Source organism: Colletotrichum spaethianum, assembly GCF_022836535.1.
Source record: "Colletotrichum spaethianum MAFF 239500 DNA, contig18, whole genome shotgun sequence".
NCBI lineage: Eukaryota > Fungi > Ascomycota > Sordariomycetes > Glomerellales > Glomerellaceae > Colletotrichum > Colletotrichum spaethianum.
In genome coordinates this window covers 30,498-53,515 of record NW_026054788.1, presented here as the reverse complement: position 1 = coordinate 53,515, position 23,018 = coordinate 30,498, and the positions used below count along the sequence as shown (strand labels likewise).

At 55.5% G+C, this 23,018-nt stretch overlaps 9 protein-coding genes across 9 annotated transcripts; 7 read left to right on the top strand and 2 right to left on the bottom strand.

Annotated features, from left to right (window-relative positions):
• Positions 1-134: 134 nt before the first annotated feature.
• Positions 135-674, top strand: ColSpa_07116 (cytochrome c oxidase subunit 6B; the record flags this gene model as incomplete). Its single annotated transcript, XM_049273328.1, has 4 exons — positions 135-183; positions 359-471; positions 527-590; positions 640-674. 4 exons carry the CDS (start codon positions 135-137, stop codon positions 672-674), a joined length of 261 nt encoding a protein of 86 aa, XP_049129285.1.
• Positions 675-1,003: 329 nt separating this feature from the next.
• On the bottom strand, positions 1,004-1,861 carry ColSpa_07115 (telomeric DNA-binding factor trf1; the record flags this gene model as incomplete). Its single annotated transcript, XM_049273327.1, has 1 exon — positions 1,004-1,861. The coding sequence occupies one exon, from the start codon at positions 1,859-1,861 to the stop codon at positions 1,004-1,006; it is 858 nt and encodes a 285-aa protein (XP_049129284.1).
• A 448-nt stretch (positions 1,862-2,309) lies between these two features.
• On the top strand, positions 2,310-2,979 carry ColSpa_07114 (40S ribosomal protein S10-A; the record flags this gene model as incomplete). The annotated part of the gene is made up of 3 exons (XM_049273326.1): positions 2,310-2,348; positions 2,424-2,842; positions 2,934-2,979. 3 exons carry the CDS (start codon positions 2,310-2,312, stop codon positions 2,977-2,979), a joined length of 504 nt encoding a protein of 167 aa, XP_049129283.1.
• Positions 2,980-5,700: 2,721 nt separating this feature from the next.
• On the top strand, positions 5,701-7,349 carry ColSpa_07113 (D-arabinitol dehydrogenase 1; the record flags this gene model as incomplete). Its single annotated transcript, XM_049273325.1, has 8 exons — positions 5,701-5,744; positions 5,868-5,971; positions 6,148-6,218; positions 6,277-6,381; positions 6,439-6,642; positions 6,703-6,968; positions 7,024-7,121; positions 7,192-7,349. 8 exons carry the CDS (start codon positions 5,701-5,703, stop codon positions 7,347-7,349), a joined length of 1,050 nt encoding a protein of 349 aa, XP_049129282.1.
• Positions 7,350-9,387: 2,038 nt separating this feature from the next.
• ColSpa_07112 (uncharacterized protein) lies at positions 9,388-10,206 on the top strand (the record flags this gene model as incomplete). The annotated part of the gene is made up of 2 exons (XM_049273324.1): positions 9,388-9,467; positions 9,531-10,206. 2 exons carry the CDS (start codon positions 9,388-9,390, stop codon positions 10,204-10,206), a joined length of 756 nt encoding a protein of 251 aa, XP_049129281.1.
• A 2,447-nt stretch (positions 10,207-12,653) lies between these two features.
• ColSpa_07111 (putative E3 ubiquitin-protein ligase rbrA) lies at positions 12,654-16,022 on the top strand (the record flags this gene model as incomplete). The annotated part of the gene is made up of 2 exons (XM_049273323.1): positions 12,654-15,048; positions 15,100-16,022. The coding sequence occupies 2 exons, from the start codon at positions 12,654-12,656 to the stop codon at positions 16,020-16,022; spliced, it is 3,318 nt and encodes a 1,105-aa protein (XP_049129280.1).
• A 451-nt stretch (positions 16,023-16,473) lies between these two features.
• Positions 16,474-17,276, bottom strand: ColSpa_07110 (uncharacterized protein; the record flags this gene model as incomplete). Its single annotated transcript, XM_049273322.1, has 3 exons — positions 16,474-16,887; positions 16,962-17,110; positions 17,258-17,276. 3 exons carry the CDS (start codon positions 17,274-17,276, stop codon positions 16,474-16,476), a joined length of 582 nt encoding a protein of 193 aa, XP_049129279.1.
• Positions 17,277-20,594: 3,318 nt separating this feature from the next.
• Positions 20,595-21,199, top strand: ColSpa_07109 (type I inositol polyphosphate 5-phosphatase 8; the record flags this gene model as incomplete). The annotated part of the gene is made up of 2 exons (XM_049273321.1): positions 20,595-20,787; positions 20,856-21,199. 2 exons carry the CDS (start codon positions 20,595-20,597, stop codon positions 21,197-21,199), a joined length of 537 nt encoding a protein of 178 aa, XP_049129278.1.
• A 591-nt stretch (positions 21,200-21,790) lies between these two features.
• On the top strand, positions 21,791-22,791 carry ColSpa_07108 (putative uridine kinase; the record flags this gene model as incomplete). The annotated part of the gene is made up of 2 exons (XM_049273320.1): positions 21,791-21,978; positions 22,152-22,791. 2 exons carry the CDS (start codon positions 21,791-21,793, stop codon positions 22,789-22,791), a joined length of 828 nt encoding a protein of 275 aa, XP_049129277.1.
• Between the last annotated feature and the right edge of the window lie 227 nt (positions 22,792-23,018).

The window sequence follows — 23,018 nt, the reverse complement described above, 5'->3', positions numbered from 1 at the left end:
GTCACCACCTGATTCTCGGTGCAGAAACGACCATTCAATTGCTCTCCAAGCAACAACACCAATCGCACGCCGCTGCCCACCCCATCCCATTACCAGAACCGACTCCCCGTCAATTGCACTCGCACGCAGTCAAAATGGCCGACGATCAGGAACTCGTTACCAAGCCCTTCAAGTTCGTTACTGGTACGTCGCGAAAGAAATATCCCTCTCCGAAGTATGGCCTGATCTTTCTCCGAGGCTAACCAACGACTCCCAGCCGGTATGACCCTCCGCTCGAACCGCCGAAACCCGCGACAGCGTCGACTCAATTGATGTCGATAATGTTGGAAAATGTGATTTTTAACTTGAGCTTAACTAGGCACCGATGCCCGCTTCCCGAACATGAACCAGACCAAGCATTGCTGGCAGAACTACGTCGACTACCACAAGTGCATCAACGCCAAGGGCGAGGACTTTGCCCCTTGCCGCCAGGTCCGGACTGTCCACGATCATCCTTTGACTGTACTGCGAAACTAATGGGACGCAGTTCTGGCTCGGCTACCGCTCTCTGTGCCCCTCCGGCTGGTACACCCGCTGGGACGAGCAGCGAGGTCAGCACTTCACCCATATGCCGAAGATGCGCATGCTGACAAAGAACAGAGGCTGGCAACTTCCCCGTCAAGCTCGACGCATAAGCGACATTGGACTAGGTTGCGAGCAGATTAGGCAGAGGGGCCGGGCGTCTGTATTACTTCGAGATGGATCAAGACCTCAAATAGAGCATCGGAGGATGTGTCGTGCGACGAAGCTGAGGGCGCTCCCGGGCGCCGAATACGATTCCGTGAAAACTATCTGTAGTGTCCGCCCATATGATCATTTGTACAATTCCCTAACCTTTGATACCATTTCAATAACCCGGTTGTCCGGAAACTCCGTGCGCTCTTTCTACTAATCCTGAACTCCTTGCGCAAAGAAACATAAATGTTGATAAGACCGAAATGATTGAAAAGAGGAATTCCCAGGTTCACTTCTTCTTGCCGTCGGCTTCGTCGTCGTCAGAGCTCATGAACTCGTCATCCTCGTCAAATCCGAAAAACGTCCTCGGTTTGTCCTTGGGTGCCTTTGCCAGTTCTGATGGAGGCGTAGACTCTTTAGAGCTACTTCCTTCCTCATCCTCATCATCACTCGACATCGCCTCAACCGCCTCCTCTGAGCTAGCTGATGCATGAGAAGTGCCGAGCAGGTTGTCCTTGTACTTTCCGGCTTTGATGGCGGCAAGCACAGCTTCACGGGTTCTCTCGTTGGACTCCTCCTTGTCCTCAACCCACTTGCCATCAAGGCGGCCCTTGCCGCCGTTCTTGATCTCATCCTCGCGCTTCTCTGCAAGCTCGACAATCTGCTCCCAGCGTTCGCGACGCTTCTCCTTCTCCTTCTTCTCCATCTCAGGCTTGATAGCTAGGTACTCAGCCAGGGCCTTGGCCTCGGTGACGGTGCGCAGACGTCTGCCGTCAAGGTTTCGGCTGGAGTTGTTGGCATCTCCCTGGTTGCGCTTCTTCTTGGAGGACATACGACCACCAGCAGCCCGCAGCTGGGATCCAAAACCACCCTTGCCACCGCAAAGCGGCACCGACAGTCGCAAAGAAACAAAGTCATCGTTGATCGACGACAGGAGATCCGATACAGGCCTTGTTGATGACGCAGAGAGCTCCTTGTTTGATACTGTCGTTAAAATCAGCCGGTTGTCTGTCGCAGGCAGACGCTCGTCGAGTTGGTGTCGCAAGTCGGATATAGAGGTTGTCGAGGGGACGGGCAGGACCAGCGTGGACGGCAGGCCCAAGCCCGCGAAGGTGCTGACGAAAACGTTGACGTTCTTGACAGCCATTTTAGTATTGCCTGCCTTGTTGCGTTGCAGACTTGAATTTCGCGAGATCACTGGATGCAGCGTTGGCGGAACTGGGAGTGACGACGATGAGGTAGGTTGCGACTTGCGAGACGTGCAGGCAGAGAGCGGCTGCAACCAAATGTTTATTGGCCGAATCGCACCTCTATCGGATATGTCAGTTACAATTAGCACAGCCACGGTGGCACGGCGCACCTTCCGTGAGAGAGGCGCCCAGTGTGGCTGAAGCAGTACGTACTGAAGTCACCAACCGAAGGCACGGACCACCTTCCTGCCGAGCCGTAGGGTTTTGCAACCTGGTTAGTGCGTACCTGCCTTCTCCAGCCCACCAAAAGATTTCACTCTTTTTTGTGCTGAATGATCTCGACCGTAAGCCGAACTCGACAATCCAACATCGACCTTGAGCAAGCGACCAGCGACAACCGCCACGATGTTGATCCCCAAGGCCGACCGCAAGAAGATCCACGAGGTTAGACTTACAATTCGCTGGCGCACGGCGCAGATAATGGGGGGATTGATCTGATGCTGACGACGAATATTACAGTACCTCTTCCGTGAGGGTGTCCTCGTCGCGAAGAAGGACTTCAACCTCCCCAAGCACCCCGACATCGACACCAAGAACCTGTTCGTCGTCAAGGCCCTGCAGTCGCTCAACTCCCGCGGCTATGTCAAGACCCAGTTCTCGTGGCAATACTACTACTACACCCTGACCCCCGAGGGTCTTGACTACCTCCGCGAGTGGCTTCACCTTCCCGCCGAGATTGTCCCCGCCACCCACATCAAGCAGCAGCGCTCCCACGCTCCCCCCCGCGGTATGCTCGGCGAGGGCGAGCGCGAGAGAAGACCCTTTGGCGGCCGTGGCCGTGGTGGTGACCGTGGTGACCGTGAGGGTGGCTACCGCCGCCGTGATGCTGGCGAGGGCGGCAAGGAGGGTGGTGCGCCCGGTGGTTTCGAGCCCCAATTGTGAGCCACAACCCCTTGGAGGTTGCCGCACGATATCATTTTGGCGCAACTTTGGAATATCCCGAGAACATACCTGCTAACAATTTTGCAGCCGTGGTGGCTTTGGCCGTGGCCGTGGTGCCGCTCCCCCTTCGTAAGAAGGTTCTTTCCTATCGGCTTTTACTCTCGAGACGCATTGGCAGAAACAAAAAGGCACCGACATGTACTCTAAAAAGTGGATGGCCGGAACAGTCGCGCGTCTGTTAACGTCACAGACTACGGGGGAAACATCGTGGGAGTTTGGAGGTTAGATCCTCGGAAATCGTTTGCATCAAAAGGTCATGAATTGCAGCATGCAGCTTGTGCTGCTTCCTCCAAACTGTGAAACGTCCTTTTGTCTCTCTTCTATACCACGCTGTGATGAGCAAGCAGTGTCTGCCGGCTAGCACGTGGGGTGGTGCTCACGTCTCGAGAGGTCATGTTCAAGACTCTCCCCGCATGTTGAGAGCAACCGAAGAAAGAAAAAAAGAAACGAGGACGCCAATGGATGTGTTCTCCGATTGTCGAGGACGGACGAGAAAGGGGTCCGTCTATGAAGGAATGTTGAGAGCCTGGAGTAAGCGCCGACGCAAGTAGGATAGCTTCAGCAGGCTTCGCACGAATAACGTATGGTTCCAGACTTGTGTTGCATCCCTGGTGCGTGTCCCGTTGTGTACGTGCAGCCCCGGTCTATGAAGCAAATGCGCGATGCTCCCGTGCTTTAGTAAACATGCGTGACGGTCTCGAGTCTTATCCAGAACGGCAAGCCGGGAGGATGCCGAGGTGCACTGGTAAGACGATTGAGAAGTGGCGGTGACTGCGTAAATCTCATGACTGCCAGGTTTCTCGACTTGCGAGTCTTATTCGTGCCCCGCGTAAGTTGGAATCCAAGCATGCTCCCCACACCATAGGCTGCCGTGTGTCTTGCCGCAGCGAGTGGGCTGTGAAAGATTGGCTTGGAAGGGGTCGATCGAGTCCCCTTCCTCAACGAGTTACCCTGCCTTTTTGGTGGTCTTCCTGCACTTACACCGGATTATGGACGTAGTTTACTCGAAATCCCCGAGTCGTAGGATAGGAAGGAAGAGGGAGACATCCTGGACGGTGTTTCTTTGCACAAAAGTCACCTTCCCCGCGTCTCTTCCAAACATGACACCTCCATGCACCGAGCGATTCCAATAGCGCCAGAATCCGGATTTCACTTGAGAGTCTGCAGGCTACCCGAGAAGAGACGAACAGGCAGTATCATCGACACCTTGCCATGCAAGACAGTGGACAGAAACACATTTAAGCTCTTGGGCTACCAAACGCAGACCAAGCTGTATATGGCCGTGGCAGAATCATGTCAAAGCATCCAGCCGCCCATCCCGCTTTCTCATGCTAACCTGGTACGTAAGGCAGCTCCATGTGGAGGGAGCATCTCCACGCCAAGGGCCGACGCCAACGAGGCCAGCAAACCGGGGAACGGCCGGGTAGAGGGCCACGCCCAGGGTAGCGCGTGGAGGGAATCGCTGGCGCGGGTGCGGTCGAGGCCAGGAGGCTAGTGGAAGTTCATCATGTCATGTGCCGTGAGGTGTCACCACATTCTCACTCTCCCTGAGCCGGCCTTGGGAAGGGTTGTTTTGTTGAGGTGATGCACATTGGGAAAAGGATGTCGGATGTGCGAGATAAGCACCGCGGCGGTGTCCAAGTGGAGAAGGGATGGAAGAGATGGTGGTGGTCAAGCTTGCCGTCTTGGTGGTGTCAGTGTTCCGTTCGGTCAGTTGCGATCCAAGTCCAAGGTCCCCTTTCCCCTTTCCCTTCCTTTCCATTTTGGATGCATCGTGCCCGCCTCGCTCTTCTCTGAATGGCTCGATCAAAGTTCATCGACTCCGTACCATGGGATGAGCTGGAGTGCTAGACTAACTGGCTGGCAGTCGTCAGACGCTCGAGGGTGTGCGCGTCGCCGTACCTTTTGCCCCTCCCAGTCTAAGTCTCTCCCTGCAGTATGATTGCTCCCCGCCATATGTTCACCCCAATTTTTCCACGCCAGAAAGTCTCGCTACTAGTGCCAGCCCTGCGTGATGACGCCTAGTGTGCAGCCAAATCTGGCGGGGAGTTCTGGGGCGGGGCACCGTGTTGGACCGGGGGGCCGGCTGGTTTGGCGATGGGATTTTGCTCAGCTTTGTGGTTCCATCTACAGTTCCGTTATTCACAGGTGCCTCTTGCTCTCACCAATCCTGTTTTCGCTGAATGAGGCTGGGCCTTGCCCACGGCGTAGTATTCCGTCTCGTATACGTAGCGTCATATGTTGCCGAGTGGTGCGTCGATGGATGTTGACAAGGATGCAGATGTGGACGCGGGATGCGGGATACAGTTACACCAACATACTATCCACGTTCCCGTGTATTGCACTGTACGAGTGAAGAGGTACAAACATTCGGCGTCGCCATAGAAGCTCGCCGATTTGACCATACAATGCTAGCCCTAGGGAGGTTTTAGGTGTAGGTACCTTGACCTCAGACACGCCAGCCAAAGACACCTTGGACCCTGGTCCCATCTCCATCCCAGAATGCGCCCGTTCCCCGCGCTGACCGAACATGGCCCTGCTTGAGAGCCGGTATATAAAGCCGTCGTTACCGCCTCCTTCTTATCGATCTTAAGTTGAATCCAAGCTACTCCTCACCTTCTCCTCACTCGTGAGCTTTGATTCTGTATGTTACCAGCTTCCGTGCCCAATCAGCCCCTTGTCCGAGTTCGAGTTCGGCTTCACTTACACGAAGAACATCTACTGACTCGACTTCAAACAGCCCACACTAGCACCTTATTCAGTATCCTAGTCCCTAGCCAGCAACATACTCATTATGGCGAACTTGTCGAACCTCCCCAAGCAGATGAAGGCTCTCCGGTACGATTGCCCCGTGTCGAGATCCGGCATTTCCAGCCTCAGCAATATAGTGCTGCTCTCCGCGGAACTTTGTTCGCTGGATCTGCTGTCTCTTCATCGACGATAAGCTAACCCCTCATACAGATACGAGAAGCCTGAGGACTGGTCAATTGTCCAGGTCCCTCTGCCAGAGCTCCGGGAGAACGACGTCCTGGTCAAGGTTCGAGCTTGCGGTGTTTGTGGCACTGGTAAGTGAACTCCGCATTTCGGTCTGCACTACGTATGTAGTGCAAGCAAGAGAAGAAACAAGTAACTGGGGAACCTGTACGACTAACATGAACGCTACAGACCTGGTAAATCACAACTCTTGAACGTGCTCGCCGGTGTGGCATCACTGATACTTCTCGACAGCACATCCACGAAGGAGAGTTCATCGCCAAGTTCCCTCTGATCCCCGGCCACGAGACCGTCGGTGTCGTCGCCGCTGTTGGACCCGTACGTATAGCTCTCTGTCCTCAACAACCACCACGAACCATGCTGATATCATAGACAGAAAGTCAAGGACTTCAAGGTTGGCGACCGTGTTGCCGCCGACAACAGTGAGCTTTGCAATGAGTGCTTCTACTGCCGCCGTGGAGAGCTTTTGCTCTGCGAGCACGTAAGGCCTACCTTACGACTTGCATGATTGAGACGACAAGACTAACACCCTCCGTAGTTCGAGGCTCACGGTGTCACCATGAATGGTGGTTTCGCCGAGTACTGCGCCTACCCTGCCGGCAAGGTCTTCAAGATCAACAACCTCAACGATGTCGACGCCACTCTCCTTGAGCCCGCCTCTTGCGCTTGCCACGGTCTGGACAAGATCCGCCCCCGTCTCGGCTCCAGCGTCCTCATGTTCGGCGCCGGCCCCACCGGTCTTGTAAGTCTCTCGTGAGCACTGGAATAGACACCATTCTCTGACCAACGAACCTTTGTGTAGATGCTCGCCCAGCTGATGCGCCACAACGGTGGCTGCAACGTCACCATCGCCGCGCCTCAGGGTCTCAAGATGGACCTTGCCCGCAGCCTGGACGCCGCCGACCACTATATTGAGCTCTCCCGCTCCGACCCCGAGGTCCAGTTCTCCCAGCTTAAGAACGACAACCCGTACGGCTTCGACGTCGTTGTGGAGGCCACCGGCTCTGTCAAGATTCTCGAGGACGCCATCAACTACGTCCGTCGTGGCGGCAAGCTTGTCGTCTACGGGTAAGATCGTAAGCATCTCTAGGCAGTTAGACACCAGCTAACCCGCTTGTTCCAGTGTCTACTCCAGCTCCGCCCGCGTCTCATGGCCCCCTTCCAAGATCTTTGGTGACGAGATCACCATTCTCGGATCCTTCTCCGAGACCTACATGTTCCGTATGTACCCCTTCTTACTCTCAAGCTCTCCGAGTGTTTGCTGTGACCCCTGGTGCTGACCCCCGCGCAGCTGCCACCATCGACTACCTCGACTCTGGCAAGGTCAAGACCAAGGGCATCGTCAACAAGACCTTCAAACTGGAGCAGTTCGGCGAGGCTCTCGAGTCCATCAAGAACAAGAGCGCCATCAAGGCCGCCATCGTCTTTGACGACGCTACCGGAGTGTAAGCGCTCTCTGTGCGCATCAGCATGACAGAAAACATTTCCGCCCGCATACACACACACGGGAGCGAGCATTTTCCCCTTTGAAAACAAAAGTCTTAGTTGCCCCCGCGCAGTTGTCGTTGTTGTTGCTTGATGTTGTCCACGAAGAAAAAAAGTCTCAATTTGGGCTCATCTCATTTCGTACTTTTTCTTAGACAAGCATCGGACCGGAGTCAGAGGTTGGCGGGACGGCTGTAGAGGTAGAGAGAAACGGCGGTTGTTGTTTTGTCTGGGTCGAATGGTGAGCGGTTAGCGGCTGGCGGCTGGGCAGGCGAGCGGTTGAGCTTTCACAAAAGGTTGGCGCAGAGAAGGTGTTTTGGACGGTTGAGGAATGACGACGGCGATTTTAGTCCGGTTTGGGTGTGTTTTCAGTACGGCGGTTGCGGGAGAGGGAGGTGGAGAGGAAAAAAAAGGCATGGAAAAGCTTGGTGTTAGTCTTAAGCGCGCCCTTCAAAACAAAGAATTGAAAGAGCGATGAATCACCACGAGTCCCGATCGTAGCCTTGCCGTTCGCGCCTGGGTCCGTGGATCTACCTTGCTCATCGTTGATGACATCCCGATCCAGAGCTGTTTCTTACTTTGCGCGTTGCAAGTAGAGGGAGCTGCCCAGGCTGGAAGTTTTGCTCCGACATGTCCAAGATAAAAGGAATCGCTGGGCCACAAGATTCCTCGGCCAAAAGGGCTTAAGTGAAGCATTACGCAAGAGGACTCCGCGTCGCCGCCACATGGATGGCGAAGCCTACCATGCTATAACCTACTCTGTCCCTCCACACGTGTCGACGTCTCCAAATGCAACCACATCCCTACGAGAACCTTGCCTTTTGGGTTACGTTTGTGACGCTGCCGTAACATCGCCAATCTAGACGTCATGCTCAGCCCCGCACTCCCGCACTCTGATGTCCCAAGAGAGAGAGCCGACGAGAGGCTGAACGAAGCACATGTCAAAACAACCCTTACAGCTTTGCTCGATGTTGCGTACCGAGATTAAGCATGCCGCCCCGCAGGATCTGCGTCACCCATAACTTACGCAGCCGAGGGGATACATGCTTAACCCCTTTGCTCGCCTCAAGAAATCCCGTAACCTTTGGAGTCAGCCTTGGTGAAGTCGGCAGGCAGTGCTCACAGCCCTCCCCTAGGGTTCAACTTCTGGAACCCGAAGGGCGGCCTTCTGGCGCCGCTGACACGGGGTTTGAGAAAGAGAGTGCGTCTGAGACTGGCGGCCGGCCGTGACGCGCGGGTCCCCGGAGGTTAGTCAGAGCTGGGGCCGTAGGTGCACAATGCTTCCCGAAACGGACGTCCAAGCGAGCTGGGCGTTGAGGAGGAGTAGTATGTAGGTAACAGTGGCTGCGCATTGCTGGGTACCTTAGTTGTAGTGTACGTGAGCAGTGCGAATGCGGGTGCGGGTGCGTTGTGTGCGTGGGCTGGCTACTGCTTGGTTGCGGCGCCCCGCTGCCGTGTAGGTGTTTCAACGCACAGGGAGTTGCCGTTTTGAGAGACTGGCGAGCGGTGGATCTCACATACGCGCGAGGGTGTTATCCGATAAGTTGGGCTCACCAAGCAGACGAGTATCTTCATCTGATAGCTCCGACTGGAAACACTTGGGGGCCTTGTCAATATTGACGGCGTGTAGCAGGGTAGTAAAGCTATGCGAAGAGCTATGCGAACTGTGGTGGGGCTGGTCTTGTTGGAGACGAGACTTAGGTTCCGAGGCAAAAGCAACAACAAAAAAAGACTGTGGCTGCCCGGTAGCACATGGCAGCTGGAGGTGTGCATGTGTTCTGACGACAATGAGGCTGGATCGCGGCGCGGCAATGACCAGGATATTGTGAGATGAGATGGGAAGCGTGTATAAAGGTCGTTGCCCCTCGCTTTCTTGTCTGGTAGTCAGTCAATCAATCAATCAATCAGCCTCAATCGCACACAGCTCTTCACTTACACAACATATCAACTCAGTCAACGTCATCACTTTTCTAGCGCTCCACAAATCAGCACACTAGCCAATATGGAGGCAATCACCCAGGCCATTCTCAACCGGTCCAAGCTGGAGGTGGAACATATTCAGATCTCCCAGCCCACGGCGGAGTGAGTAATCCCGGACCGGGCACCGCCGCGAGATCATGCCTTGCTGACTTTTGCAATCCACAGTTCCTTCGTCATGACCATTGTGAGCAGGGTCACGGGCACCGGACCGATGGGCGCGACCATGGCGCCAATGACCGTCGACATGATGTTCAATGGCGGCTGCTTTGGCAAGCTGGACCTCCCCGAAGTCAAGACCAAGTCAGGCGGAACGGAGGTGGTTGTTCGCGATCAACTCATCAAGATCGTCGACCGCGCCGCCTTCATGGCGTTCGTCAAAGCCATTATGTGCGACAACGAGTTGGTGCTGCGTCTCGACAACGGCGATTGCACAATCAAGGCGCTCGGCATGTCAGCTAGAGTCAAGTACGCCAAGGACGTGCCCATTATTGGCATGGGCGGCCCCAGAGTCGCACAGGTCAACTCTCAAGAGCGAGGCGGTACATTCGTCAACACCATGAAGGTGTACAACCCCAGTCCATTGGAGATTGACCATGGCGTCAGCATGTTTGAGCTCCGCAGCGAGAGCGGTGAAGTGTTAGCGGAAATGAAGGGTGACCTAAAGATTGTGAAGGGTGACTTTGAGAGCACGCTCCATGGCAGCATCAAGAAGGGCGCCAAGGCCACAGACAAGGCGAGATTGGTGGGTGTCGGTACTCAGGAGTCGAACTGGTGTAACGAGACGATCAAGTATATCGACACCCCGTTCTCTGTAACGCCCCAGTTTGCCCAGATGCTATAGGGCATCGGAGGCGGTTGACAGCTAGCTGTCCATACATTATGACGAATGAGAATATGAACATGTTTGCATCCAGTAAGATGTTGCGTTCCTCTTGGTGTATGATGCTTAGATCTGTCTCTCTTAATACTGCGGAGATAAGCGAGCGATGCCCGACCAATGAGCAGCTTTCCACATCCACGTTTTCCAGGGAAAAGCGTTTGCTTGGCATGTCCATCAGCCTTGTGGTCGTCTACTCGTTTGGTATGCGTATTCGTCGTTCTTCGTCTTTGGCGACCTTTACAACGGCATCAGTTGACGTCACGGGATCCGCCCAGCCCGGAGCTGTTCAGCCGAAGGTTAGGTTTCCCGACAACCTTGGGGAACCTGGCTGTTCGGGGACGCTGAGGAAGCCAGACTCGCACGACGTGGAAGTATATTCAAGGATGGATTGGGCAGGCTGAAACGGCCGAGGCAATATGTTGCGAGTTGTGTGTGTGTCTTGTCTGCAAAACCTGTGATCGAGGTTGGAAGTGTGACAAAATAGGTAGAGGAAGAGATCCAATCGCGGAGCCTGGCAGGGACAAAACGGGGCATCCACGATGGGCTTCTTTCCCCGTTACGAATTTAGCTGAGCTTGGCGCAGATTGGCATCGACGGGACTCGGAAGGAGGAAACATGGATTGGGGGAAGGAACAGACCGCACATCCGCCGTGTGCCGGCCGCGGGGAAGTGCGACCATTGGACCGCTAGTTGCAGCCCGCGGAGGATGTGCTAGGTACCTTAAGGCAAGGCAATAGCGGGAGGTAAGGCACGCTGGAGTGCTGCCCCTGCAGGTTTCTCCAGCCGCGGACGGCCTCGTTTGTTTTGGATTGGCAAGTCTTCATGCTGGGTTACACTGGAAAGCGAGGACCCAGAGAACCCCCCTGCCGGCTTGAATGATTAGCTCAAGACCCTGAACACCAGAGAAAATTGGTTGAAGCTGAGCTGACATGGGGGTCGGTCGCAATTTTGAAATTGCAACATTATATCACTCCACACGGTCCAGACTTATTTCTCTTTAGGATGGCATCTTTGGCACTCTGGGAACGACGTTTGATGTTTCTGGGACCTTAATTACAGCAAGCTCTTTAGCAGTTCATGCAAGGAAATGCAAGCTATCCGCGCTAGGGACAATGGGTCTGCACAATCTTTAATTTGAAAGTCAACTAAGGGCCACATCACACCAGGGAGACAAACCCTCATGGAATTAAATGGGGAATGGCGCTCAGCCAGCCCGCCAGCCACGGGTGCGTTGCGGGGATCGGCTGTTTGATGTGGTAATATATCGGGCCCTGGCCTGCCTGTGTCTGGGAACCACATGCCCGGCGTCGAATACGAGGCGAGTATGATGAGAGAACATGGCCGCTGGGTTCTGTCTTGGGTCGGGTGACCGCCGTCGTTACATTGTTCAGGCCCCTCAGCCGAGCCCGACTCGCGCGTCTCGTGGTCCTGGTCGACCAGTCCGGCCTCCATCTCGAGGAACGGACTTGGGGACCTGGAAGCCCGACAAGCGATGCGCTCAGTTGGCAGGCCTGGCATCCGAATCGTCTTGGGATGTCCGTCCCGTCGTCTAATGTCGTCGCGTGCACGGCGCAAATTGTTGGCTTGGGCACTAGAGGCGGTCAATTCCCCTACAGTACGTCGGCCTGGCCTAACCAATGCGGCCATAACAAAAACAACGACGACGTTGCGCTTCCTTGTCCGCAGCTCAGGTTGACTCTCAGCCGCTTGGCAGTCAGTGTCGGCGTCTGTTGGTTCTATGGCCTCGCAGCTAGACCCGACCACTGCAGCATATTCCCGGCATTGGCGCATCCGTGTCGTCCTCCTCGTGCATCGACACCTGCCTGCATCGTCGTTCATCGTGAACCTTTCCCCTGCGGTGGTGTCTTGTTCTGTCTCGCCCTTTGACTTAGATGCATCCTGCATTCGTACGCACTGGCTGGAAGAGAGACGCAGACACACAAACTGCAGGTCTCCCTCCGTCTTCTAGCCGCCCCTCCCCCCATCTCAATCGTATCGTCTTTATACTTCAACTACCTTCCTTGGGGGCGGCAGTACGCTTTTCGTGGAAAGCTTAAACCTGCCTTCCTGCACATCTTTCTCTCTCCATGCCGATTTGCTGCTTACAGATCAAGTTGCCTCCATGCCCCTGCCGTTGTCGTTGTCGCAGACATTAGACGACGTCGCTCGCAACCATGGCTCCTTGGTCCCAACGTCATGCTCCACCTCTTCGCCCTTCTACTCTCCGTCAAACTTCCGCCGACCTGATCTCCCGAGTACACACCCCCTCGCTCACTGCACCACCTGGCCAACTGGGACGACTGCCCGATTATGCGATTTTGGATAGTCTGCACCTCCAAGCCGACTCGAGCTCCTCCGAATCCGATTTCCACCCAAGACGACCGCGCCGACCCACCCATTCCCGCTCCATGAGCCATCCGTTTCCCTCGCTGTTCTCGAGCAAGAAGAAGCGCCCAGACGCTGCCCATGACACCGACTCCGAGGACGATGTGACCGTCATGACGAAGCCGCTAGGGAGTGGTACACACAAGAGAGGAGGTGCAACTGGCGGCAGCAGGGACTTCGCCACAGGCAACTGCATGACTTGCGGCTCACTCGTGCGTTGGCCGCGAGAGCTGAAAGTCTTCAAATGCACCGTCTGTGTAACTATCAACGATATCCATTCAGACCAGCAAAGCGCCAAAGCCAACAGCGGCCCCAAGTGGCTTCAGCGCCCCTCCCAAGACTCGACGTCCCCTCAGAAACAACCGCCCCGCCCAGCCGAACGAAATGAGGCCAAACCGATTTCCCTCGAGCAGACTAAAAGGCTGATTCGACAGTGTATTCATGCACATCTGGCGAGGGCGATTAGGAGGTCTTCAAGCTCCGAGGATGAACACCGCGAAAACGTTGAGGTCCATGGGCCTTCCGACCATTTGAGAGAACATGGTGGCCGACCATGCACTTCGAGGACTACTGGCGTCCTGCAACATAGGCGAGAAAAAAGTCAAGGCAATGGGACAGCTTACGTCTTTCCCGAGCAGCCGACGCTGCGTCCCAATACGCTTCGCGCACCGCCAACGGCAAGATCTCTCTCATCTTCATACCCCGAAAGACCTTCCATGCGGCAGCTCACGGCAGACAGTGGTGGTGCCCGGCCGGCGGACTCCAGATACTGGAATGTCGACGACCCGAAAATGATCTTCAGACCGCTGGAAGACTATATCACGACCTGCTTCAGCTCATTCCATTGCGTAAATTCGTCCTTCTCGTCTCGGCGACCTGTCATCGCTGTCCGGTCAGGAAGCGAGTCTGCTTCCCGACGGCCAGTCATTCCTAGACCTGAAGCAAAGTACGCTGAGCAGTACACCGAATCCCCAATCTGTGACCTTGATCCAAAACTTCTGCTGCTCGGCGATTTCGCTGAGAATGGCACGTGGTGGACTGGAAATCAGGGACCGAATGGGGCGCGTCATAAGCGGTCGGCCTCACAACGGACCGAGGAGGTGCCTTCGTTCATTACGCCACGCTCACCACAGGTAGAATGGAACGACGTTGCAGAGTGGTACAGATCCGTGGTCAATGCAGCAGAATCTTGGATGTCTATCTATGAGGAGATGACGCAAGAATCAGGGGCTGATCCCCTCTCAGCCACAGAACTTCGAGCCCTGGAATCCCAGTTACTCTTCGGCCAGGACCACGCCCACAGGACTTTATTGAAGGCTACCGAGGCACTATTAAGGCGACCTGGTCGTCCGATGACCGAACCGGAAGACTTAAGGTATCTCCTCATCATTTTAGACAACCCTTTGCTACATGGGGAGTCAAACGCTTTTCAGGGAAGGCGGAATAGCGACAGACGCCCGTCGTTGGCACGCGACGAGTCATTGAGAGAAGACAGATCGACCTTGAAAACTGGTCCTGTGTCTGGACAGCACTCTGTCATCATCAAACGAATCCTAGGCCTGATCTCAAACTCCTCCAGTACGTGCCAGAACCATTTGACCACATGGTTCGCTCGGTATTCCGAATCCAGGTTCGTCAAGATCAAGGATCTGGCCGCGGGATTCTTGACGTATAGACTCATTCGTCAAAACGAGAAGAAGCACGAGGTCAAGGTGGACATTACAGCCGGGCTGATTCCGAACATGAGTGCCGGGCACTCGGCAGCTTCGCTGCATGCTGCGCTGGGAACGCACCGTGCCGCCTCGAAAAAACAAAAGGAGCAACCGAAGAAGATGGTGTACAATGAAGACTGGCAGATCCGGGCGGCCGCGCGAGTCTTATCTCTGGTATTTGCGGCAAACAACATGACGCACATTCGACGCCCGGACCAGACGTCAAGGAACATGAGCAGCAGTACCCATAGAGGCGGCATCCAGGCTCATGGGCAGATCATCCCGACGAGTGATTTTTACAACACCATGATCGACTATACCGATCTGGTGGCCGAGTTCGAAGCCTGGGAGTCAAAACGGGGCAGATTCTCGTTCTGCCAGTATCCGTTTCTGCTGAGCATATGGGCAAAGTCCCAAATATTAGAGCACGACGCGCGCAGGCAACAAATGACCAAGGCGCGAGACGCCTTCTTTGACAGCATCATGACGCGAAGAAATGTCACGCAATTCCTGGTGCTCGATGTGCGGCGAGAGTGTTTGGTCGATGACAGTTTGAAGGCTGTCAGTGAAGTCATTGGAAGCGGGAGCGAAGACATCAAGAAGGGGTTGCGCATCGTTTTCAAGGGCGAGGAGGGCCTTGATGCAGGAGGTCTAAAGAAAGAATGGTTTCTTCTTCTCGTCCGTGAGGTGTTCAACCCGGAACATGGTACGTCTCATTCTCGTTCATATCTGTATGTTTTTCTAACAAGAACATCAGGTATGTTCATCTACGACGAAGACTCACAGTTCTGCTACTTCAACCCCAATGCCTTTGAAACATCAGACCAGTTCTTCCTTGTCGGTGTTGTGCTTGGCTTGGCCATCTACAACTCCACCATCTTAGATGTGGCGCTGCCTCCGTTTGCCTTCCGAAAGCTTCTTGCATCGGCACCTAGCGCATCGGCTGGTTCGTCTGCACACCCTCGTCCAACCATGAGCTATACCCTGGAGGACCTCGCAGAATACCGTCCGCGCCTGGCCACCGGCCTCAAACAGCTCCTTGAGTATGAAGGCGATGTTGAAACGACCTTTCAGCTGGACTTCGTTGTTGATGTCGAGAAGTATGGGACTGTGATGCAAGTCCCACTCTGTCCGGGGGGCGAGACAAGACCAGTCACCAACGCAAACAGAGGAGAGTATGTCAATCTGCACGTCAGATATCTCCTTGAAACGGCAGTCGCTCGGCAGTTCGAGCCTTTCAAGCGCGGCTTCTACACAGTCTGTGGTGGTAACGCTCTGTCATTGTTCCGGCCCGAAGAGATTGAGTTGCTTGTTCGAGGGTCCGATACAGCTCTTGACGTGGATGCCCTAAGGGGAGTCGCCGAGTACGACAACTGGGGAACTAGAAACCCTGATGGCGTGGAACCCGTCGTGGGATGGTTCTGGGACACCTTCAAGGAGGCTTCCCCGGACGAACAGAGAAAATTGCTCTCCTTCATCACTGGCACTGACAGAGTGCCGGCCATGGGCGCTGCTCTCCTTCCGATAAAGATTACATGCTTGGGAGACGACGAGAACAGATACCCTATTGCTCGAACCTGCTTCAATATGCTGGCGTTGCGGCGTTATGATTCGAGGGAGAAATTGGAACATATGCTGTGGACCGCCGTACACGAAAGCGAGGGTTTTGGTTTGAAGTAGGCGTTTCATGCGCCAAATCAACTACGGGAAGCATTACTATTGGAGTTACAGAAGGACAATGGCCCCACTGGCCTGCTTAAGGGTATTAGCATGCATCTACGCGGTGGCTGGCCGACCCTACTCCAGCCTACAGAGCGTCTGGTTTCTTGGTTGGGCAATGGGGGGTTATTCTTCTTTTTTCTTGGATGTACATGGTCGTAAGTCCTTGATTAGTTTACAATGAACAATACTTCACATCTTGCCACGATACCCCTCATAAACTCGATGTCATGTCTGTACAGCTGAACGAATGCACTGCCTACCTTGGACCAACTTTTTGGCCAAACCAGTCAGATTCCCTAACGTATACCAGTTCATGCAGAGATTCTTTTGGTACATTTTGTACAGGATATTCATACACTTTTTTTATTTCCATCCACGCCCGACTCGTACATGTCTTCTCTCAACCCTGTTACGAGCTGGCCTCGGCACGCGCCCTGGCCAACATGGCCTTCTCCCTCTTCTCCTCCTCGCGAATCTTGAGATTGCGCTGGCGGTCCTTCTCGCCCTTGATTCTGAGCTCCTCGACAGCCTTCATCTCGTTCTCGTCCTCCGGCCCGGGCAGGATGGCCTCAGCCTTGGTCTCGGCGAGGAACCGGTCGAGGATTTCCTGGGAGTGTTTGCCCTTCATGTCGATCTTGACGACACGCTCGACGCCCTCGAGCGGGGGCTGGGCCTTGCTGTTGTCGATAGCGGAGGAAGGGGGTTGCGGCAAGGTAGACGGGTCGACGGGTGCATCGGTGGTGGAGAAGTAGACGGACATGACGGCGGCGCCCTCGTTGTTGGCTTTGCGGTTGACAATCATGGGGACGGCGGGGTTGTAGTACTTTAGACGGGGAAGCATGTCGCGCCAGAATCTTCTGTAGGTTCCAAATGGGTCAGTTGTCTGTGTTTCCGTACGCTGCGCTCGAGGGCGGAAGGTCGGGTAGGGGGGTGAACGGACTTGGGACCGAAATGGCCGTCTTCTGCGCGCCTGGCGAACTCCATGTGTATCCTCGTGACATTGGGGGCAGCGTTGCGGCGCCGGGGCCGAAGCGTATGTTTAGGATCTGGTGGGTTTCTCTCGTGTCAATTGAAGCTGTCCTAGGAGCTACATCGGGTGTGTTCTCGAGTGATCGTATGTACCTTCTAATGGCAAGTATTAGCTGTGCATTCTGACAAATGTTGCAATGGGGGGCTTTTGTCGAATAACTTACAGCTCTCAGAGCATGCCATCTTTGCCCTACGCGAACCATTTTGACGAATCTTTCCAGAAATATCACAATCTGGGGGGGGTATCACTGCCAAACCTTCAAAGTACACCTCCGAATGCTGTCAGTCGCGTGGTTGAGATTCTGAAAATTGCCCGCGACCCTTGCTTTTTCGGGGGCCGGGGGTTGGTTTGTCCGCTGTTTAATAGGCCGGGACGAGCTTGAGTCGAATCAGGTGCTTATCTTATCGCTCTACCTGTGAAGCTCGACCGATGATCTAAAAATTTGGAAAGCTCTCCAAGCAAAAAGTTGCAGGGGATATTGTATTCCTCAACGACTTTCGAAATTTTCTTTGGTTTCATTTTGCGACGATGCATCGCGCGCTGTCGTCAAGATGGCTCAGGAGCGCTCTGAGCATCGGCGACCGAGCCGCCCTAGCTGAGGTGCCGGTTTACCTCTGCCCGTCCCTCAGCGCCGTGTCCGCTCGACACTCGTTTGCGCCGGCCGCCGAGGCGCATCGAAAACTTCCCTACAGACAGCGACGGTGCGTACACGTCGAGGCCAGCACAGCATCTGAAGCACCGCCGCCACCTCCCGCGACCGAACCGACACAGCAACTCTCGACCAAAAAGCTCCCCTTGCAGTGTAGCGGCTGCGGCGCGTTGACTCAAACGACAGATGCCGGGCAGGCTGGCTACTACGACCTCAGCAGGAAAGCCGTGAGGGAGTTCCTTGCGCCTGCAAGTGATAAGGATGCCGAGAAGGAGCTTCGCGAAGAGGACAAGGTCGTCGATGAGGCTCTCCAAAATCTGGGCGAGGAACAGCTTGCACAGCTAGGCTTGGACCCGAAGACTTTGCGCTACGGGGAGGAGTTGGAGACGGCCCGATCTGGTATGTGTCGCTAGCTAGCAATGACATTCGCGACCACTAACACATTCATAGCATCCCGCCCTGCGACCAAGAGAGCACCGCTCTGCGACAGATGCCACAACCTAGTCCACCACCACTCCGGAAAGCCAATCTACCACCCTACCGTTGACTCTCTGCGCGAGACGATCGAAGAGTCGCCGTTCAAGAACAACCACATCTACCATGTCATTGACGCCGCCGACTTCCCCATGTCTTTCATGCCGAGATTGCACCAGGTCCTCGACGCCAATCTGAAGCACCGCAACCGCAGGAACAGGGCTGGCCGTTACTTCAAGGACCGCAAGTTCGACATGAGCTTCATTATCACCCGGTCAGATCTGCTGGCGCCGAAGAAAGAGCAAGTCGATGCGCTTATGCCGTACCTGAGAGAAGTGCTGCGCCGGTCGCTTGGAAAGTTCGGTCAGCTCATCAGGCTGGGCAACGTCAAGTGCGTCAGCGCGCAGCGGGGGTGGTGGACCAAGACTCTCAAGGAAGAAATCTACGAGCGTGGAGGCGCTGGGTGGATGGTGGGAAAGGTCAACGTTGGCAAGAGTCAGCTTTTCGAGTCTGTGTTCCCCAAGGGCACGACGGCCAGTATTCCCTCCAAGCACAACGTCGAGGTCTCCATGTTCGCAAAGGAGGAGGACGGCGATGGCACGACGTACTCAGCGGGCGATATATTCGAGAGCGAAGCGGATCGCCTGGACGTGAACGCGCTGCTGCCGCCCGCCCGAAATGAAACCAACTTCCCGGAAATGCCGACTGTCTCCTCCCTTCCTGGCACCACGGCTTCTCCTATCCGGATTCCTTTCGGCAACGGAAAGGGAGAGCTGATCGACCTGCCTGGAGTCGCTCGGTCAGATCTCGAAAACTACGTCAAGCCAGAGCACCGACAGGATCTCATCATGCACCACCGCATCAAGCCTGAGCAGCACTCCCTCAAGCCCGGCCAGTCTCTTTTGCTGGGCAGCCTAATTCGCATCACTCCCACTACGCCAGACTTGGTCTTCCTCGCTTACAACTTCACGCCTCTCCCCGAACACGCAACAGCCACCGAGAAGGCTATTGAGTTCCAGGAGCAGAGGAAGGAGTCCCACCGCGTGCCAAACATTGCTGTGCCCGAGATCGCCGACAAGATTAAGCTTGCTGGGAAATTCCAGCTGCGCGACGACGTGACAAAGGAGCGCGCCGGTCCGCTTACACGCAAGGAGGTCGCGGGCATGAAGGTCGAGAACCTGCCTTGGCGCGTCCTGGCGACCGACATCCTCATCGAGGGCTGCGGATGGGTTGAGATCGTGGCGCAAGTGCGGACCAAGAACCTCTTTGCCGGCTGCGCGCCGTTCATTGAGGAGCAACGTGCGCCCGAGCCCGAGGCCGAGCCGGCTGATCCCTTCGCCAAGATGGAGAAGGCGGCGGAGAGCCAGTCCGTGGCCAAGGTTGAGAAGAAGCCTGAAACGAAGCCTAACGAGCCAAACTGGCCCGTTGTCGAGGTTTGGTCTCCCGAGGGCAAGTTTGTCGGTTCTCGCTTGCCAATGAACGCGTGGTTGATCAACAAGTCTCCGAAGAAGAACATAAAGAGCCGTCCTCGCAAGAGTATGAAGGGGCGAAGAAGGCTGCCAGAGGCACCAAGAGAGCCGCCGAGGCCTCTGCGTAGCTGCGTAGCTGCTTTTATCAACTCCACACTCTGTATACCATCTAGAAACTCATGTACAATCATCATGTAAAAAACTACGTATCAATATTTGAAAACAAGGGCTGCGGGACGTCATCGACCCAAATCCGTCATCAACTGGAAAGACGATAGCTATGACATCAGTTTTCTCATAAATCACTTTAAACATGAAATGATGCGCGGCGCGTCACAGTCCCGCATGCGAACTGAAAAATGAAAGGCGTTTAGCCATCGACACACCGGGCCGGACCGTTACCAGTAAGAAGGATGGGACCGAACCCGGAACCTCTTATGGCGCCGGCGTTCCCTGAAATGGCTGGGCCTCTCCGACCACTAGATCGGCCGTCCGGCGGTCATGGCTGTGGGTCCCGCGGAATGACGTGGGTAGCCTGGCATGTACCCAACTGTGACAATCGGCCTGGAACCGCCCCTCCTCCAAAAAAAATAACAAAAGCATGCCACCCTTTCCTTCCCACTCCAACTTAGAAATCAGCAATCCCCTCACGACCCCTGAATATCTCCGATCCGCCTGCCATCTGACAGATCTTTACGACTCAACAACCCGGAGCACCTGCTGCGACTAGACCCCGACGACTGCAGCAGACTCTCTGTTCGAGAAATTTCGGTCAACGACTGTGCTTTGAGGCTTTGTCGGTGTGACAACCGCCTCGGCTTCCTAATAGGGGCGATTGGCACACGACTACCCATCAGCAGACTCTCTTTACGTACAAGATCGCATACCACATACAAAACGCTGCCACAATGGCGGCCGTACAAGACCGCTCGCAACAGCGCTCGGCGCCTGGCCCTTCCCAGACCCAGACGGAGACGCAGAGCAGGACGGGCACGCAAGCGATCCTCCGGCTGAGGGGCGCGCATGCGCCGTCACGGCAGTCGGTGCGCTGGGCCGAGGACGTGGTGGATAATGAGGGCCTAGGCCGCAAAAGCTCAAAAGGTCTGCCGCAACAGCGCCCTCTCTTTGTCCGTTCTTCCGTGCTTTTGACTGACTGAGCGGCCACATAGTCTGCTGCATCTACCATCGCCCAAAGGCAGTCGACGAATCGACCGACGAGTCCTCCTCAGATTCATCCTCAGACTCGTCCGACTCGGAAGCGGATGATGGCGGGAGACGCAGGGTACCCTCGGGCGACCACAAGGGCAAGGGGAAGAGCGCCAAGCGGGACCATGACCACGACTGCGGCGATCACGATCACAACGGCCACAGGCACGGCAGGAAGGGCGGTCGTGACGACAAGGAGAAGAAGATGAGGAGGCCTAGCCCGAATGCGTACGAGAAGGTGCCGAAGCCGCCCAAGCCCAAGGACCAGGCGGGTGAGGGGAGTAAAGGCACTGGGGCCAAGGCTTGAGTGGGAAGGTGGACTTTGCATTCATTGGCGTTGAAAGGGAATTCGGGATGATTATTATGACCGATGCAGACTCATAGTCCCTGGAATGGGCGCAACGGGCAAAGAGGGTAGATGCTAGAAGCATACAGGTAGAGATGACTTACTCTGCGTGGGAAACATGCCTTTTTCTGATTTCGTGATGGTGTTTTCCCTTGCAGTGCGCACTGTAGACATCTGGATGCGATTCGGTATATAAGGGAGGGTTGGATGCCATCATATAGCCCCGCGGCATCGTTGCTTATTATCGTGAAGTCTGGTACATCGTTCACGCTGACCAACCCTTGGGGAGTGATGGCATTTCATCTCCGCACTGAGTGCGCCGGCGGCGGCCGTGGGGAAGGGACCCTGCGTCCCACTTCTTATCGCATCGATAAGCTGTCGAACCCCGCGATCCCTCGGACTGCTCTGACACAACCCCTCCATCTTTTTAAAGAGCTCCCAGGCTGGAACTCAAAAACTGTAACCTTGCGCTTCTAGAAGCAACTCCACAACAGCTTCACATACCCTTTTGTTTATTGCTCGACCAAAGGTTTGTTCAAGCACTCGCACAACATGTCTCACGAGCACTCTCACGACGGGCCTCATGGCCACTCCCACTCCCACGAGGGCGGCTTCAACGCCCAGGAGCACGGCCACTCGCATGAGATCCTCGACGGCCCCGGCAGCTACCTCGGCCGTGAGATGCCCATTGTCGAAGGTAGGAACTGGAGTGACCGGGCTTTTACCATTGGTATCGGAGGGTAAGTCGCTGTTTTGCTACTAGTTGCATCGGGCAGGTTGAAAACCGCTCATCCTCCCGTCTTGGTAGCAGCACTTCGCAACTGGGACGAAGACCCAGCGCAGGTTCTTGAATTCATTGGAAGAGAACGACCTCAAGGGCAAAAGAAAACACAGACTAACACCTCCGTCTCAGTCCCGTCGGTTCCGGCAAGACGGCCCTGATGCTCGCCCTCTGCCTCGCGCTGCGCGAGAAGTACTCCATCGCCGCCGTGACCAACGACATCTTCACCCGCGAGGACGCCGAGTTCCTCACCCGCCACAAGGCCCTGCCCGCGCCGCGCATCCGCGCCATCGAGACGGGCGGCTGCCCGCACGCCGCCGTGCGCGAGGACATCTCGGCCAACCTCGCCGCCCTCGAGGACCTGCACCGCGAGTTCGACTCGGATCTGCTGCTCATCGAGTCCGGCGGCGACAACCTGGCCGCCAACTACTCGCGCGAGCTGGCCGACTACATCATCTACGTCATTGACGTCTCGGGCGGCGACAAGATCCCGCGCAAGGGCGGCCCGGGCATCACGCAGAGCGACCTGTTGGTGGTGAACAAGACGGACCTGGCCGAGATTGTGGGCGCGGACCTGGGTGTCATGGAGAGGGACGCGCGCAAGATGCGCGAGGGCGGGCCGACGGTGTTCGCGCAGGTCAAGAAGAACGTTGCCGTGGACCATATTGTCAACCTGATCCTGAGCGCGTGGAAGGCGAGCGGTGCCGAGGAGAACCGCAGGGCGGCGGGCGGCCCGCGGCCGACGGAGGGCCTGGACAGCCTCAAGGCTTAAGCCAAAATGAAAAGCGTTGTATTGTTGGTCACCACTGAAGCGTGTAGGAAAGAACAAAGTGAAGAAAAGTTGACCATTTTATCCTTTTTTAAACTCCGGAGGATGGCATCAGACCTATATCTATAGTTGACGTTACTGCTAATATCTATGCTTTTTTTGTTCTTCGACCGGGGCCCCCTTTTTGACATTTCCATCTCATCATTTCCGAATTTCTGGGCTTCCGTCTC